A 19,520-nucleotide genomic window follows, 5' to 3' on the forward strand; every position below is an offset into this window, starting at 1 on the left:
TGAATTGATTACTGAAATGTTTTCCAGCAGTCACTAAATCAAAATGATTCATGTTTGCAATGGATTTACTGTGCTGAGGTACCAGTTCCAATAGAAGTCAATTGTAACACTTTATGAGACAGTGATTTCTACTGTAAAATTTTACCCTTCTCTTTTCACCTCCTTTTTTTCTCTTTCTGTACCACGGGTATACCTGGCTCAAAGCACAGAAAGAAAGATCTTAAGCTCATTGAGGTTGTAGACCTAGTCTTATTTCTTTTGTATTCCAACCACAGAGTATATAGCACAGTGGAGTTAAACAGACACTTACTGAAATGGAATGACACAGGTGTTAACCACAAGTGAAGAGCTGATGCTGTCTTCAAATGTCTGTTTATAAACCACTTTCTAATACCACTGATGAAAGAGACATTAATTACCTGGTCTAGGAAAAAGATTTGAGATTAAAGTTTCAATTCCCTAGGCCTCATTATCAGTTAATTACAAAATACCCATTAGAGCAAGGGTATTGTAGACAGCCTTCCTCACTTAGACACCCAGAGACTGCACTGGCTTCAAACACTTGATGAAATAAATGTTTAATGCACCACAGCCCTCTCCTATATGCAATAGGCTATTTCTTGCCGAGACAAAGTCATGATCCCCAACGGGAAATTACACAAACTGCTCATGTTTAAAAGCAACACTATAAAATGTCTTCCAATGTTTGATGGATGGTCAAAGATAAGTGGATGCAAATTTAGCAATAGCTCTGATATTCTACAATTTTGTAGCATTTGAGAAATATTTATAGAATGAATACTAAATGAATAGATCCTAAATAAAATAATCTGTCAAGAAAATGATATACCATAAAGAAAACAAGTGCATAATGAGAGAAGACACTTACCTATCTAAATAATTAACAATATTGGGGTTCTTATTTTCCCTCATGACTAGAATTTCATTAATAATTAATTCTTTTTTGGGCTGCTGTTGAAGGTTCATCTGCTTTATGGCCACCTAAATGATGATTAAAATATAAGAATGAACTATAATTATTAGACTAAAAACAAACATCCACATTTTGGGGTACACAAATTCTTTATCTTAGTAAGCTTTTACTTGGTGCCACATACCTATTCCCCTTTCTGTGGTTAATCATGAGTAAACTATCCCCTTCAGATACTTTGGACATCAAAAAAGAAAACTTCAACATTAAGCCAGTGCTATCCATTGTTTTTCAGGCATAGATGCTATCAAAGAGGAAATCTGATCAATATGAATAATGGAAAATAAAAATCGACATTGAATGTTAGCACTTACCTCTTGTCCTGTTGCAATGTCTAGTGCTGTATAAACAGTACCTGATGCCCTGTGGGGGAGAAAATTATCAACTGAATAAGCAAAGTACTATTAATATATTTCCTTTTAAATAAATATAATTATTTTTAGGAGAGGCATATCAGTCAACTCAAAATTAAAGGATGAAGTTAAAAAAGAGTAACAACTGTTTTGAATAGTAACTGCACTTTAATTAATCATGACATATTCCTTTGGTGGACTAGGAACTCCATTTAGACTTCCTGGCAGCAGTCTATGTGCCATGGCATTTACAGTAATAATTTGAGCAAAATGTCCTTCCTCTTGTTAGGAATCCCCTGGAACATTTTAAATACTCCTTGGATGTTGCAACAACCAACACTGCAATTCTCTAATTAAACTAAAATACAGTTTAGGAAAGAATATATCCTTTTTTTCTTAGCAAACTGTAAATTAGTTGCTTCTTTTAACATATGGACAAAGTGGCTTTTAAAATATATTTTTAATTCTTAAGAATATCTTCATTTAACAAATCAAATACTCTCAGTCCTGTACTTACCTGTGTATTACACAAACCAATAACAACATGGCTTTACTGTTGAGTCATTTTTTTTTTCTTTCTGCTAAAATTCTCAACAGCTTCTACTATGAGGTTACATTCCAGTCCACTATCCTTTTAAAATCTACCATTTCTTGATTCTTGGTGGTATTCATGTTTGCATTCTAACTCCAATTGCAGGGTTCCTTTGCTTTGCAAATAGAAATTGCCTAGCAAAGCTCAATTCATGGTAAGGTTTTGTGAAATACTCATGCATTGTGAACCACCTCCCCACCTCCATCCCCAAGAAAAAGGAAAAGCCTAGTTATTTTTGTAGAAATGTTTCTTGTGAATAAAGGAATTAGGGAAAAAGTCACAGTTCTGTGACTCTCCAGGCATAATAATGCTCCAACATTGCACTTTCTGGCAATTATGGTTTCTCATTTGTTCTATACTTACCCTTTGTTCTTTTGTTTTTTATGTGTAGGAATTCTCTTGTTATGTCAGCCATTTCTTTGTCATTCTTCTCTTTGGATGAGCTAAAATATTTATCATAGGCCTAAGAAGTTTACATTACCTACTCCTTGGAATTAAATGAGTGGTATAGTAAAAGGAACATCTGAGTACTAATAGAGATTTGAGTTCTAACATTTGCCCTATCATTAAGCTACATGACCTTGGGCTACTCATTTGGGCTAGTCATTTTCCCTCTCTATTTCAGTCCCTTCACTTGGAAAATAATGATCACAACAACAGTAAACATGTATTGAGCATGTTGTGTGTGTCAGACACTGCACTAAAAACCTCATATAAATTACCTTATGTAATCCTTACCATATTTCTATAATGCAAGTGCTATTATTCCCATGTTATAGATAAGGAATCTGAGGCTCAGAGAGGTTAAGAAATCTGTCCAATGTTATAGACTTTATAATTCTAAGCCTGTCCCTCTGACCTGCAAAATATAGGAAATGGGTTACTTTACTTTTAAAGTTCTTTCATTCCATGATCTAGAATTTATGAACTGTTCATGCCACTTTGTATGTGCATTTAAATTATATTGGAAGTAAACTGAGAAATCATGCCTAATCAATAGGTGCCATCTAAACCAGGATTTGGTAATTTCAGAAATTTCTTAGATTACTTTAATCAAATTGGCATCTTAATTTTGTATGTTTGAGATTCTGGGCTCAGTGCACTTAGTTGGTCAATGAGTACTTGTTGAATAAACAAATTAATAAAAGTCTTTCAAGCAAACATTCAATTGCAATAAAACCTTGCATTTCTCTGAAGGAAACATTTCTTCTTTTACTTAAATCTACATAAAACTCTTTCCTCTTGGAAAAAATTATCAGACATTCCTAATATTAGTGGCCAGTTTGTGATTTGACCTTCCAAACTCAGAATTGCCTGAGTTTAAAGGAATAGATCATCTGAACCTGGTATGTATTTCAGCTGCATAAGCCCTGAACAACTATTTAAATCTATATGTTGAATGAAATTTAAAAATGCCTTTACTTGGTTTAATCTTATATATGTAGACCACTTGCTCAATTCTTTCAGGTACAAAAAAGTGATGATATCTGCAAAATTAGGTAATGAAAGTATCTATCTCATAAAACTACAGAGAACTAAATGGTACAATTTGCTTAAACATTTAGCCCTGTGCCCAGATGAGAGTTGATGTTTAATATAGTAACTGCTATTGTCATTATTTTGCTGCTGCCACCATTAGCTTGACAGTAGAGGATCATTGATTTGCTGAGTTGTTAGTTGGCTCTCCCCAGTCTCCCAGACAAAACATTCTTCTTAGCATCCATAACTATTTTCAAAAAGGACAAGGACTAGCAGAATACTTTTTAGAAGTTCCATGTCCCTTTTTTCCTTACTTAAATAGTTTTGTTTTTTCTTTAATTTTGGAATGCCTTTATCAAATGAAGAAACCATTATAATATGCAGAAACCATAATATAAAATGGGAGCTTTTCCAGTAAAGCCTAGGGGGGGAGGCCCAAAATTCCTGTTCCCAAATTCCTGCCCAGGTGGCCTTCCCCTTTTTCAGACCCCATCCTCCATTCCCTAATCCCATTTTCACTGTCCTGGAGGCTAAAATTGTGATTGGCTTGGAGTGCAAGGGTTATTAGTGTTTAACATCAGCAGAGCTTTAAAATCCTTGTGGGTTTTTTTGTTCCTCTCCTACCTCCCTTAGCACTTCATTGTCTTAAAATTGCTAGAGTTCTAACCATAGAATCACAATATTTGGGGGGTTTTGGTATACAAAATGCCCCAAATCCCTAATCCACAGAGGTTTAAGACTGTGAAAATCTAGGACATCAGTTATTAACTCAAAAACGAGCTTTCTCCTCACTTGTCTTTCCCCCACCTTATTGCATACATGCAGCTGTCTAGTGGGAGCCATTTTTCTTCCCCCAACTCTTATCCCTAATTTTAAAATAGTGACATCCTCATCCAACCCACTTTCCACACGTGATACCCACACCAACATATTTTCATCCATTTGGAATTCACTGCTCTGACCAGTAAGTTACTGGTTGGCCCAACTTCCAGCCTGTGTAGAATCCTTAACTCAAATGCATGTAGTCAAGTATTAACCTGCAGAGTAAAACTTACTGCCTTGTTTCCAGCTCCATCTTAACACTTCTAACATCTCTCTGCACCCAAGTTCTGATGTCTTTCCATATTCTAATTGGTATAAATGTGAATATCTCCCCTTCTTTTATTCATCTATTAAAGCACTCCTTTTGCTCACTGATGGGGTTAAGAACAGTAGTGCTCATCCCCATCTACTCAAACCTCTCCAGGTTCAAATCCTACCAGTTCCTAGTTATGTAGACCTAGGTAAGTAATTCAACCTCTCCTTGGCTCAGGATTATAGGATCACATGTACACAGTGTTTAAAACCAGTCCTGGTATATAGTAATTGTCAACAAATATTAGCAAATATCACTGTCATCATCATCATCATCATCATCAATTTCCATCATCATCCACAGACTACAACTTTATTTTAATGACATTTAATTACATTCACCACTATTATCCATCCTTTCCAATTATATAAGAAAAGTCTCCTAATTTTGAACAAAAGATTTTTAGTTAACCTATACTATGTTTCAAGAATATTAAATCAACCAACTGTTCAACCTTTGGGCCTCATCATCAATTACAGTGTGATGTGTATTGCTGGGTTCCTGGAATTACATTAGATGCTTTCTCAACAGTTTCTCCTTGACCTAGCCAAGCACTTATTACTCAAATGAAGACATTGGCATTTATCCTAAAGGATCTAGAAATAAACACAAAATAAACCATTTCTCTCTTATGCTCCCAAGACTAGTCAGTTTAATTATCAGCAATTTTCACCAGGTTTTGATGTTTCCTCCTAAGAACCAATGTCAAGCCATTATCATCAGTCATTGCCAAAGTGGAAACATGGTAGGACTTATAATTTAGATAAATCACTCTGATTCCAGCATAGAAATGAATTAGAGCAGGGAAAGAAGGCTAGTAGGAAGCTAATGGACTCAGAGAAAAATAAAAGGGAAAGAGGACTAGAGAGCTCAATGGAGTCCACGGACAGTTTCCTGGTAATAAGTATGAGCGAGCCAGAAGGATAGGGCAATATTCACATTTAAGTTTTACAAGTATAAATCTGATGTTAATGAGGTCAGAGTCAGGGATTTAATCCACATTTAGGATGGTTATTTTTGACACATATACCTAGTTCTACTGTTGTTGCTGCTGCTAGAAAAGTCTATATCATTTATGGAGCCTTACTTTCTGCTTGCTCTCTGTAGATGTGTGAATAATCTCACTTAATGCTCATCCTAACAACCCTATGAGGCAAGTTCCAGCATCTTCATTTTACAAATGAGGCAAACGAAACAGGGAAATGTAAATGTAAGTCCAAGCTTACATGTTAGTCAGCAAATAAGCTAAAAAATACATTAGTTTGACCCTATGCTCTTAACCACCATTTGATGATCTGTTGTATTCAGCATTTTTACATCAGTGCTAAGTGCAAGTGTGGTTCTTCCCAAAGTCTGCATTTATATCTACCATGCTAAACTGCCACCCTAAAATACAGGAGTGAGCAAAGTAGGCGTAAAGTTGTGAGTAGGTGAAACACATAGTTTATTCTTGTATTATTATTTATTAATTATTGTATCATTGTACAAACAACTGTAAACCCCTGTGTTTCTCTTGCCTCTAATTTTCTGCTCACTTAGTCCATGTGTCCCCTGAAAGCCATTTAGTTTGTCCCTGGACATGGTAAATTTGATCCCTTTGGCATAACTATATAAGATGGTTCTTCTGTTTTCTGACTCAGTTACAATTTGGTCATGTTGCAAGAGTGGACTGGTTCAAGGATTAGTTCTTAGAATTGGACTTTATCTTCTGCTGAGTATTTAAGACACAGTTACCACTTTTAGGCCCCTATTTAGAGATTGTCTTGGTATATTAATGCACTTGACATAAAAAAATACATAGATATCACATTGTACAAACTACCTACTATATATTTGATTGTTTTGTTGGGGATCAGGAAAGGAAGTGAACTGTGTTACCATTTACACATGATAACTTTTAGAGAGAGAGATTTTAACAGTGATTTCTTTTCTGTGATTTGCTTCTCAAAATGTACTACTAAATTAAAAAAAATTAAAATTATGTAAAAGTCATATCAACTCAGTCCTTTTCTAAGTATACAGAATGTAGCCAGGACCAGGTGGTATAGTTTTTAACTATGAGGATTATAAATCTGAATAGAATTTTTTTTCTTCAGCTAGGGTATGACATTTTCCAGAATATTTACGATCATTTAATTTTAAATAGAGCTGTAACACATTATGGATATGAGGCCAGGGAGTTCCCAGGGTTATATAGTCCAGTGATAATGAGGCCACACTTATAGGGCTTAATGCCTGGGAAGGCTAGATAACTTTAAACCTACCCACTTCAACATTAAGTTTAAGCAGCTGTTCCACCGTGTGCACCATTGGATTCAAGAGGGCCTGGACAGGAAAGGGAGCAGGTTGCTTAATACAAGCTCATTACTGTGGCTGCAAAAAACAACTTAAAGTGCAAATTCTGCTAATGTTGGTTGACTGAGTGGCATCATCTTTCTTTACATGGGAGAGCACACAAGTCAGTACAGTTAAGAGAATAAAGAGCATCTTCTTTTGCACCATAAACACTATTCTTCACAAATGCTAATATACGTCCAATCTCCTTCATCACAAAGCCTATTATAGAGCTCAGACTACATTTATTTAGTGCTTCATAGCAGTGTTCTACCATATATGGGCCAAAATAAATCCAATTAGGAAGAAAATACTTAATCACTCTGTAAGCACACTGGACACCACTTCTACTCCTGCCCATAGTTTCTTAAACAAAGAAAAACAAGTCAGAGGTTTTATTCTCAGAACTTATCCCTGAGTTCTATGCTGTACACTGCTTTGTCAGGTTCTTTAAATAAACTGTTATTCATCAAGTCCTTTAAGAAATAAGTTTCAAAACTATTGAACTTCAATATGGGAACTTCAAGGTAGAGCAAGAAAAGGGCTGCTCATTGAGTAGCAAAGTCTGAAAAATACCTAACATGATATATTTACTTTCTCAAGTCTTAAAACTAAAACTAATTTAGAGGGAAAGGGGTTGAGGGCTTGCAAAATAAGAAAAAAAGGTTGTTTGCAATCATTGATGGATTTAGTCACATTATCATTCTATATAATTATACAACTGTCAAAGATCCAAATATTTGACAAAATTACTTTAGCTAAATTTATAGTCTTTTATGCATAGGAGAACAATAATTTCAACAGATACTACCCTTGTCATTTTCTGACAAATTTAGCCACATAGCTGGTGTAATCTACAAAGACATATGATATACAACAAAGATACTTTGGCATAATACAGACATGGTCTATACTGGCCAATGGATTCTTCAGGGTAGACTTTTTTGGTCATAGGATTTCTTGTTAGAGTTGCTTTTACAAACATTTTTCCTTTTGAAAATCAGAGTGAGAATGTGTATTAATTACAGCCTTATAGTCCAAAATAAATGAATACAGCTGTGTTGCTGAGTGTGTTGAAAAACAGGCACTCTTATACCTTGGTGGGAGTGTGAAATGGAACAGCCTGAATGAAGGGCAACTTAGTAATTAAAACATGCATACACTGGACATTAAAGATAAACATAGATCACCTCCTCACACAACCACATCAAAATGACAAATAAACTTACGAATAACCATTATTCAGGGCTGTGAAAAACTGAACTGAATGAAAGTCCTACAACTACAGAATTAAAGAAGAAACAAAATACAGAAATAAAGAAGAAACCATATCAAGGCTGGTAGGAGGGGCAGTCACAGAATGGGCTGGTCCCACACCCACATGTGGCAGATAAATATTGGGAGGGATATCTCAGGAGTGATGGGTCCCAGCCCCACATCAGTCCCTCCAGCCCAGGGTTCCAGTGCCAGGAAGATAAGTCTCCATAACTTCTGGCTGTAAAAGCCAGCAAGGATTGAGTCTGTGGAAGACAGAAACTGCTGGAATCATAGGCAATTCATCTTAAAGGGCCTAAACACAGATTTACTTGGACTCACTTCGCTCTGAGCTCCAGAACTGGGGCAGCAGATTGAAAGGCATCAGAAACATGAAGGGAAGAATTGAATTGTCTTATACCAGGGAAAGAGCTGGAGGGCAGCTTTCTCCCAGACAGAAGTGCTGGCAGAGGCCATTGTTCCTTAGCTGAGCCCTCCCCTCATGGAGCCACAGAGCTGGCAGCCATTATATTTGAGATTCCATCAGCTTGACTAACTCTGTGTGCTCCACCCTGGTAATTCCCTGGGCTCTGTCCCACCCAAGTGTCTGGTCCACCCAAGCTGTTTCCAGTGGCTTTTCCTTACCAATGGCTTATCTTGGATCATGCTTCAGATTTTCCTAAATTCTCTCAAACAAGCAGCATCTGGCATCAGTACCTCTTGCTAAGTTTCTCCAGGCCTGGCACTAGCAGCAGCTGGCCCTGGCTCATAGCTGGACTTCTCCTGGGTAGCTCCAATCCCAGCACAAGTAGCAGCCATTTGCAGATCAATTCATAGCTTATGCTGTGTGACCCCAGACAAAACACAGGTGGTGCCTGATCTTGGACATGCCAACAGCAATCAAGGCTCAACTACAAGAGGATGCTGTACACAGCCCACACAGTGGGTGTGCCTTGAGTACACAGCTTGGGTAATAGGGGAGGCTGTGCCACTGGGCCCTATCAGACACCTGCTACCTTAGGCTATTCTATCAAGCTTGGCATATATAGCAGCTCTACATAATATATATAAACAAAGAGGGGCTGTAAAAATGAGGAGACCAAGAAGCATGGTTCACATGAAAGAAAAGAACAAAAATGCCAGAAAATGAAACTAAACTTAATGGAGACAAGTAACCTACTAAATGCAGAGTTCAAAAACACTGGTAATAAGGATGCTCAAGGAACTTAATCTGGACCAACAGCATAAAAAAGATCTAGCCAGAAATGAAGGATACACTAATTGAAATAAAGAACAATTTAAATGAAATCAACAGTGCAGTGAATAAAGCTAAGAATTAAATCAGTGATTTGGAACATAAGAAAGTAAAAACAACCATTCAAAACAGCAAGAAGAAAATAAAAAAAAAAAAAGCCCTGCTGGCTGGCGTAGCTCAGTGGATTGAGTGCAGGCTGCAAACCAAAGCATTGCAGGTTCAATTCCCAGTCAGGGCACATGCCTGGGTTGCAGGCCATGGCCTCCAGCAACTGCACATTGATGGTTCTCTCTCTCTCTCTTTCTCCCTCCCTTCTCTCTCTTAAAATAAATAAATAAAATCTTAAAAAAAAAAACAGCAAGAAGAAAAAAGTATCTAAGAAAATGATGAAAGTATAAGGAACCTTTGGGACAACTTCAAGTGTACCAACATTCACATCGTGAGGGTCCCAGAAGGAGAAGAGAAATAGCAAGAACTTGGAAAGCTATTTGAAAAAATAATGACAGAAAATTTCCCTAACTTGGTGAAGGAAATAGACATATGAGTCAGGAAGTGCAAAGAGTCCCAAACAAGATGAACTCAAAGAGGGGCACACCAAGACACATCATAATTAAATGCCAAAGTTTAAAGACAAAGACAGAATCTTAAAAGCAGCAAGAACAAAGCAGTTAGTTACCTACAAGGGAGCTCCCATAAGACTGTCAGCTGATTTCTCTAAAGAAACTTTGCAGGCTATAAGGGGTTGGCAGGAAATATTCAAAGTCATGACAAGCTGGGACCTACAGCCAAGATTGCACTACCCAACAAAGCTATCATTTAGAAGTAAAGGACACATAAAGAGCTTCCCAGACAAGAAAAAGGTAAAGGAGTTCATCACCACCAAAGCAGTATTACATGAGACATTAATGAGTCTTCTTTAACACGAAGATAAAAAAAATGTGAACAATAAAATGGCAATAAATACATATCTATCAACAATTGAATCTAAAAAACAAAATAAACAAACAAGCAGAACAAAAACAATACCATAGATACAGAGAATGTTTTGATGGTTGCCAGTTGGAAGGGATGTTGGGGAGATGGGTGAAAATGTTAAAGAGATTAAGAAGTACAAATTGGAGCGCATGCTGACGTGCTGGAGGGAAGAAATGAGGCAGGCAGAAAACTTGGAAAGAAAAGAGCTGTGATCCATCTCTTCCACCAAGAATGTACTTTCTTCTGAGGAACTTCAGTTGTGTGAATGCAGGTAGACTTTTTACACTGGGATGATTTACTCCAGCATTTTTACCTGCATGTTCCGAGTCAGTTCGGGCGCATCAGTCCTTTCAGCAGAACCTTCCACAGGCACTCAACCTTTCATGGCTCAGGTGTGCCAAGACAAAAAAAAAAAAGAGAGAGAGACCCAAATGGGAGAACAGATCAAAGCTCCAGAACAATACAACTAAGTGACGAAGAGATAGGCAACCTATCAGATGCACAGTTCAAAGCACTGGTGATCAGGATGCTCATAGAATTGGGTGAATTTGGTAGCAAATTAGATGAAAAAATGAAGGCTATGCTAAGTGAAATGAAGGAAAATGCACAGGGAACCAATAGTGATGCCAAGGAAACTGGAACTCAGGTCAACAGTGTGGACCAGAAGGAAGAAAGGAACATCCAACCAGAAAAGGATGAAGAAACAAGAATTCAAAAAATTGAGGATAGGCTTAGGAACCTCCAAGACATCTTTAAATGTCCCAACATCTGAATCATAGAGATGCCAGAAGGAGAAGAGGAAGAGCAAGAAATCAAAACCTTATTTGAACAAATAATAAAGGAGAACTTTCCCAACCTGGCAAAGGAAAGAGACTTCCAGGAAGTCCAGGAAGCTCAGAGAGTCCCAAAGAAGTTGCACCCAAGGAGGAACAGGAACACACCAAAGCACATCATAATTACATTAGCCAAGATTAAAGATAAGGAGAGAATCCTAAAACCAGCAAGAAAAAAGGAGACAGTTACCTACAAGGGAGTTCTCATAAAACTGTCAGCTGATTTCTCAAAAGAGACTATACAGGCAAGAAGGGGCTGAAAAGAAGTATTCAAAATCATGAAAGGCAAGAACCTACATGCCATATTGCCCTATCCAGCAAAGCTTTCATTTAGCATGGAAGGGCAGATAAAGTGCTTCTCAGATAAGGTCAAGTTAATGGAGTTCAGCATTACCAAGCCCTTATTATATGAAATGTTAAAAGGACTTATCTAAGAAAAAAAGATAAAAAATATGAACAGTAAAATGACAACAAACTCACAGTTATTAACAATGACACCTAAAACAAAAACAAGCTAAGCAAACAACTAGAACAGAAACAGAACCACAGAAATGGAGATCACATGGAGAGTTATCAGCAGGGGAGTGGAAGGGGGAGAGAGGGGGAAAAGATACAGAGAATAAGTAGCATAGATGGTAGGTAGAAAATAGATGGGGGGGAGGGGTAAAGAATAGTATAGGAAATGTAGAAGCCAAAGAACTTATATTTATGACCCATGGACATCAACAAAAGCTGTGGGGGGTAGGGGATGTGGGTGGGAGGGGCTGTGCAGGGCAGAGGGGAATAAAAGGGGGAGAATGTGACAACTGTAATAGCATAATCAATAAAGTATATCATTAAAAATAAAAAAGTAGAAATTGGTAGTTACAGAATACTCATGGGGATGTAAAGTACAGCATAGAGAATAGAGTAGCCAAGGAACATACATGCATGACCCATGGACATGAACAAGGGTGTGGGGATTGCCCGATGTACTTACTGGGTAGGCGGAGCTGGGTGGATGAGGGCAAAGGGAGAAAATTTGGACAAATGTAAAACCACAAACAATAAAATATAATTTTATTTTTTAAAGTTTATTTTAATCATTGTTCAAATAAAGTTTTCTCCTTTTTACTCCCAATTCAGCCCCCCCAACCCTCCCCGCTTCCCTCCCATTACCACCCTCCCCATAGTTTATGACCATGTATTCTTTAAGTTTGTTCCCGTGAACCCTTCCCACTGTTCCCTTAAATTCCCTCTACTCTCTTCTGTGGGCACTGTCAGCCTGGCCTCTATTTCAGTGTCTTTGGTTATATTTTGCTTGTTTCTTTGTTTTGTTATTTAGGTTCCTGTTAAAGGTGAGATCATATGATATTTGTCTTTAACTGCCTGGCTTGTTTCGCTTAGCATAAAGTTTTCCAGCTCCATCCACGCTGTTGCAAAGGGTAGGAACTCCTTTCTTTCTGCTGCATAGAATTCCATTGGGTAAATGTAGAATAGTTTTTTGATGCATTCATTTACTGATGGGCATCTTGGTTGCTTCCAGAATCTAGCTATTGTAAATTGTGCTGCTATGAACATTGGGATGCGTAGGTTCCTTTGGAGTGGTGTTTTAGGATTCTTAGGATAGAGTCCCAGCAGTGGAATTGCTGGGTCAAAAGGCAGATCCATTTTTAGTATTCTGAGGAAGTTCCATACTGCTTTCCATAGTGGTTGTACCAGTCTACAGTCCCACCAGCAGTGCACTAGGGATCCCTTTTCTCCACAACCTCTCCAACACTTGTTTGTTGCTTTGTTTATGAGCGCCATTCTGTCTGGTGTGAAGTGGTATCTCATTGTGGTTTTAATTTACATCTCTCTGATAACTAGCGATATTGAACATCGTTTCATATGTCTTTGGATTTTCTGTATGTCCTCCTTGGAGAAGTGTCTGTTCAAGTCCTTTGCCCACTTTTTAATTGGGTTACTTGGCTTCTTAGAGTACAGTCTTGTAAGTTCTTTATATATTTTGGAGATTAAACCCTTGTCTGAGGTATCCTTGGCAAATATGTTTTCCCATACAGTTGGGTCTCTTTTAATTTTGATACTGTTTTCTTTAGCTGTGCAGAAGCTTTTACTTTTGATGAGGTCTCATTTGTTTATTCTTTCCTTTATGTCCCTTGCTCTAGGAGACAAGTCAGTAAAAAAGTTTCTGTGTGAAATATCTGCGATTTTCCTACCTACATTCACTTCTAGGACTTTAATGGTGTCACATTTTATATTTAAGTCTTTTATCCACCTTGAATCTATTTTTGTATAAGGTGTAAGTTGGTGTTCGACTTTCATTTTTTTGCACATGGCTGTCCAGCTCTCCCAACACCATTTGTTGAAGGGGCTATTTTTACTCCATTTTATGTTGCTGCCTCCTTTGTCAAATATTAATTGACCACAGAGACTTGAGCTTATTTCTGGGTTCTCTGTTCTGTTCCATTGGTCTATGTGCCTGTTTTTATGCCAATACCAGGCTCTTTTGATTACAGTGGCCTTGTAGTATAGTTTAGTGTCGGGTATTGTGATCCCTCCTACTTTACTCTTCTTTCTCAAAATTGCAGCAGTTATTCGGTGTCGTTTATAATTCCATATAAATTGTTGAAGTGTTTGTTCTATGTCTGTGAAATATGCCATTGGTACTTTAATAGGAATTGCATTAAATGTGTAAATTGCTTTGGGTAGTATGGACATTTTGATATTAATTCTTCCAATCCATGAACATGGTCTATGTTTCCATTTGTTTGTGTCTTCCTTGATTTCTTTCCTGAGTGTTAGGTAGTTTTCTAAATAGAGGTCGTTTACCTCTTTGGTTAGGATTATTCCTAGATATTTTATTTTTCTTTTTGCTATTTCAAATGGGATTTTTTCCTTGGTCTTTGCTTCTGCTGTTTCATTGTTGGTGTACAGAAATGCCTTTGATTTCTGGATACTGACTTTGTATCCTGCTGTTTTGCCAAATTCATTTATGAGGTGAAGCAGTTATTTGGTAGAGTATACTATCATGTCATCTGCCAACAGTGACAGTTTTGTTTCCTCCTTTCCGATTTGGATGCCTTTTATTTCTTTTTCTTGTCTGATTGCTGTGGCTAAAACTTCCAGTACTATATTGAATAGAAGTGGTGAAAATGGACAGCCTTGTCTTGTTCCTCATCTTACTGGAAAAGATTTTAATTTTTGTCCATTGAGTATGGTGTTGGCTTTAGGTCTCTCATATATGGCCTTTATTATGTTGAGGAATGCTCCCTCTATTCCCACTTTCCCGAGTGTTTTTATCATGAATGGGTGCCATACGTTATCAAATGCTTTTTCTACATCAATTGATATGATCATGTGGTTTTTGTCTTTGCTTTTGTTTATGTGATGTATTACATTTACTGACTTGCGAATATTGAACCATCCTTGCATCCCTGGAATGAATCCCACTTGGTCATGGTGTATGATCTTTTTAATGTATTGTTGGATGCAGTTTGCCAGTATGTGGTTGAGGATTTTAGCGTCAATGTCCATCAGTGATATTGGCCTGAAGTTTTTTTTCTTTGTTTTGTCTTTATTTGGTTTTGGAATTAGGATGATGTTGGCCTCATAAAAAGAGTTTGGGAGACTCCCATCTTTTTGGACTTTTTGGAATAGTCTGTGAAGGATAAGGGTTAGCGCTTCCTTAAATGCTGTGTAGAATTCTCCTGTAAAACCATCTGGTCCAGGCTTTTGTGTGTTGGGAGTTTTTTGAGTACTGCTTCAATTTCTTTTGTTGTTATTGGTCTGTTCAGGCTTTCTGCTTCTTTTTCATTGAGTTTTGGAAGATTATATTTCTCTACAAAAATGTCCATGTCATCTAGGTTTTCAAATTTTTTGGCATACAGTTCTTTGTAGTAATTTCTTACAGTCTTTTGTATTTCTGTGGTATCTGTTGTAATCTCTCGTCTTTCATTTCTGATTGTGTTTATTTGGGTCTTCTATTTTTTTTCTTGATGAGTCTGCTTAAAGGCTTGTCGATTTTGTTTATCTTTTCAAAGAACCAGCTCTTGGATTCATTGATCCTTAGAATTGTGCTTTTAGTCTTTATGTCATTTAATTCTTCTCTGATATTGGTTATTTCCTTCCTTCTGCTTTCTCTGGGCTGCCTTTGTTGTGTTCCTCGAGCTCTTGTAGACGTAGGGTTAGGTTGTTTGTTTGGAATGTTTCGAACCTTTTTAGGTGGGCCTGTATTGCTATGAACTTCCCTCTCAGGACTGCCTTGGCTGTGTCCCATACGTTTTTGGTTGTTGTGAGTTTGTTTTCATTTGTTTCCAGAAACCTTTTGATTTCTTCCCTAATATCATTCTTGACCCATTCCTTGTTTAATAGCATGCTATTGAATCTCCATGTTTTTGAGTGTTTTGGGTTTCTTTTCTTGGGGTTGGTTTCTAGCTTCAGTCCCTTGTGATCCGAGAAAATGCTTGGTATGATTTCAAATTTTTTTGAAATTCTTGAGGCTTGTTTTGTGGCCTATCATGTGGTCTATCTTTGAGAATGTTCCATGTACATTTGAAAAGAATGTATACTTAGCTTCTTTTGGATGGAGGGCTCTGTATATATCAGTAAAGCCCATTTCATCCTGGATATTGTTCAATGCCACAATATATTTGTGATGTTTTGTTGGAAGATCTGTCCGTTTTTGATAGTGGGGTGTTAAAATCTCCCACTGTAATTGTGTTGTTGTCCATATCTTTCTTGAAGTCCTCTAAGATTTTCTTTATGTATTTGGGTGCTCCTATGTTGGGTGCATATATATTCACAATATTTATGTCTTCTTGGTGGGTTCTTCCCTTGAGTATTATGAAGTGACCTTCTGGGTCTCTCTTTATGGACCTTTTTTGGAAGTGTATTTTGTCTGATATGAGTACTTCTACCCTGGCTTTTTTTTCCTGTCCATTTGCTTGGAAGATTTATTTCCAGCCCTTCACTTTCAGCCTGTGTAGGTCTTTTATCCTGAGGTGGGTCTCTTGTAGACAACAGGTATGTGGGTCATTTTTTCTTATCCATTCAGCTATTCTATGTCTTTTCATTGGAGCATTTAATCCATTTACATTTAAGGTTATTATTGATAGGTACTTATTCATTGTCTTTCATGTACCTGTGTTCCTCTCTCTCTCTCTCTCTCTCTCTGTCTCTCTCTCTCTCTCTCTCTCTCTCTCTTTTCCTTCCCTTCCTTAAAGCAGTCCCTTTAGGATCTCTTGCAGAGCTGGTTTGGTGGAGATGTATTCTTTTAGACTTCTTTTGTCTGGGAAGCTTCTTATTTGGCCTTCTATCTTCATTGAGAGCCTTGCTAGATGTAGTATCCATGGTTGCAGACCTCTGGTTCTCATTACCTGTAGTATTTCTTGCCACTCTCTTCTGGCTTGAAGTGTTTCCATTGAGAAGTCAGCTGTTAGCCTTATTGGGGCTCCCTTGTATGTTACTTCCTTTTTCTCCCTTGCTGCCTTTAAGAATCTGATGTCTTGAAATTTTGGCATTTTAAATGTGATGTGTCTGGAGTTGGGCCTCTTTGGGTTCCCCTTGATTGGGACTCTGTGTTTCCTGGATTTCTGTGACTTTCTCTCATCAAATTAGGGAAGTTGTCCTTCATTACTTATTCAACTAGGTTTTCGATCCCTTGCTCTTCTTCTTCTCCTTCCGGTATCCCTATTATACAGATATTATTACGTTTCATATTGTCTTTCATTTCTCTTAGTCCCTCTTCATTCTTTCTGAGCCTCTTTCCCTTTTCTTTCTCTTTCTGGATGTTGTTTTCTACTTTGTCCTCCAGCTCACTAATCCAATCTTCTGCTTCATCAATCCTGCATTTCATTTCTTCTACTGTGTTCTTCAGTTCAGAAATTGTATTCTTCATTTCCTCTTGACCTTTGTTGAGAGTTTCTATTTCCTTTTTCATGTTTATATATTTTGTAGTGAGATTGATGTAGTTTCCCTCTAATTTCTGATAGCTCATTGTGAGTTCATTCAACTTCCTGATAATCATTGTTTTGAACTCGCTATCTGATAGTTGAGTTTCCTCTATTTCATTTACAATTTTTCCTGAGGCTTCCTCGTTTCCCTTCAATTGGGGGTTGTTTTTTGTTTTCTCATTGTTCATGGGTTTCTTCTTTTTTCATCTTGTTTGTTAAATTGATCTGGTCTGATTCCCTGTAATTATGGTGTGAACTTCTGTGGTAGAATATTTGTGAGATTCAGTGGTGCAATCTCCTTCATGTATTCTGGTGTTCACAGCTTCCCCCTACTCTTTTTTGTGATCCGTTGGAGGAGTAAGGCAAAATGGTTTAAGACAGCTAGACAGTATACTATGATATTTACATTAGCAGCCAATAGAGAAGAGATGGGTTATCCTTTGGCTCCTTATAGTGTTAACTGTTATCCTCCACCCCACTATCCACGTTTTAGAAAGGATAGAAAGAAGGTAAGACTCTTATTGGGGACGAGAGGATTGTTTGTTGGATCTAGAAAGCTGTGAGGCTGTGGGAGGTCAGATTCTAAGGTAGGGTTGGATTAAATTTTAGTATATAGGAGTAGTGTGTAAAAGAATAGAGACAACCCCCACAATAGTATAGTTCAGAAAATTGCAAAGTGGGCTGAGATCAGGTAGGGGTATTGAGTAGTATTTACAACTGTATAGACTAGGTCTTACTAACAGTAATAGTAAAGTGACAGTCTTGTGGCAGAATCGATGAGGTCTAGGTAAGAAGAATAAAGAGTAGAGAACCTTGAGAGGTGTACTAATGGAACACAAATGAAGGATAGTAAATTATCAACACACTGTGACTGAGATAGCAGGGGGAACCTACCAAATGACAGTATAACCAGCCAAGCAAAGAAGATTATACAGAAAGAAAAAGAATACCAAAATATTTTTAAAATAAAAAATGTCGGAAAAGTGAGAAAAAGATAATACAAATTTACAGTAACTTGCAAGATTAAAAAAAAGGAAAGAAAAGCAGAAGATGGAGTGCAGGAGAGATAAACTTGGAGTGGAAAGAATAATATTAGGATGAATGGAAGAGAAACACAAGGGATTGCGAGATAAAAATAATAAGAATTGAAAAATAAAATGTCACATAAAACACAAGATAAAATCAATGAACCACCAACAGCCACAGAAAGAAAACCAAACCAAACCAAACCAAACCAAACCAAACCAAACCAAACCAAACAAGGAAAGAAAACCCCTTGTTGGTTTCTAACTGACCAGACCAGTTTTTCTGATCTTGCTGGCTTCAGCTGGCTGAGGGACCTTTGAAATGCTTCTCTCTCTCCCAGCCAGTTCTCAGCAAGTCTGTCAGGTACCCTGGGCGCTCCGGAGCACACTGGCTCTCTGGATCTCACTTCCACATTCTTTCAGACTCCAGGGTCCTACAGGGTTCCATCTCTATGATCTCAGGAGGCACCCGCGACATTTTGGGATTCACTGCGCCGCCCCTGGGAATTGTAAAAGGGTGCGTCCCTCCCCCAAACTTTTGAGATTCGGGGTCTAGGATCGCCCTAAGTGCCTCGCCGCGACCCTTCCGGGTTCACAGCGTATGCGAGTCAGTCTTCCCGATGGTGCGCTAGCCGAGCCCTTTGTGGCTCTGTGTTCCCCGCTGAACTGCACTCCGACTGGGCTAGGGGTGTTGGCACCTTTCCCAGCTCCCCGGTCGGGCTGGCTGGAAGTTTCTGAGCCACTACTGTAGGAATGCACCGAGCGCCACGTCCCTCCCGGGATCACAGCATGCGATTCAGGCCTCCCTATGGGGCACGAGCCAAGCCCGGCCTGGCTCTGTGCTCTCCACCGATCTGCAATTCCACCGGGCTAGGGGTGTGGGCGCTCTTCCAGGCTGCCCCTGGTCGTGTCAGCTAGAGGCCCTCACTTCTCCCAGGTCTCTGGGCGGGTGTTCATAGTCCCTGGGCGATTTTTTCCCAGTCCAACTGGCCAATCTGTTCCTTCTAACAACACGTTCTCCCCTGGAGTTGCTCACCCCCTGTATTCGGGGGAGGGAGCAGCGACTCCCCTCTCCTGGGAGCCCTGAGGCAGACCTGGGAGCACCGGGCCTGGGGACTGCACACCCCTAGACCCCGCGCTGATCCCTGGGCCCCTTTTGTCCTGAAGCAGTCTCCTTACCGTCTGGTTTTTCAGTGATTGCAATAATTTTTGATGTCCTGCTTTCAAAAGTGATTCAGTAACCTAGTCCACTTGCTCTGTTTCTCCACCGATCCGCGAGTTTCCCTCCTCTTCACAGAAGCCGAGAAAAATGCTGCCTAGAGTAAAGCCGCCATCTTCTGTCCACCATAAAATATAATTTA

The 19,520-nt window shown here is 38.4% G+C and overlaps 1 protein-coding gene across 2 annotated transcripts in view; it reads right to left on the minus strand.

Annotated features, from left to right (window-relative positions):
• Positions 1-19,520, minus strand: part of PAK3 (p21 (RAC1) activated kinase 3) — a 161,269-nt gene that overhangs the window by 36,886 nt on the left and 104,863 nt on the right. For both annotated transcript variants that reach the window (XM_028522624.2, XM_028522625.2), the window contains 2 exons: positions 1,306-1,354; positions 890-1,002 (listed from right to left, as the gene is read on the minus strand). In XM_028522624.2, coding sequence (XP_028378425.1) covers positions 890-1,002; positions 1,306-1,354 — 162 coding nt within the window. The remainder of the gene's footprint in view (positions 1-889; positions 1,003-1,305; positions 1,355-19,520) is intronic.

Source organism: Phyllostomus discolor, chromosome X, assembly GCF_004126475.2.
Source record: "Phyllostomus discolor isolate MPI-MPIP mPhyDis1 chromosome X, mPhyDis1.pri.v3, whole genome shotgun sequence".
Classification (NCBI taxonomy): Eukaryota; Metazoa; Chordata; class Mammalia; order Chiroptera; family Phyllostomidae; genus Phyllostomus; species Phyllostomus discolor.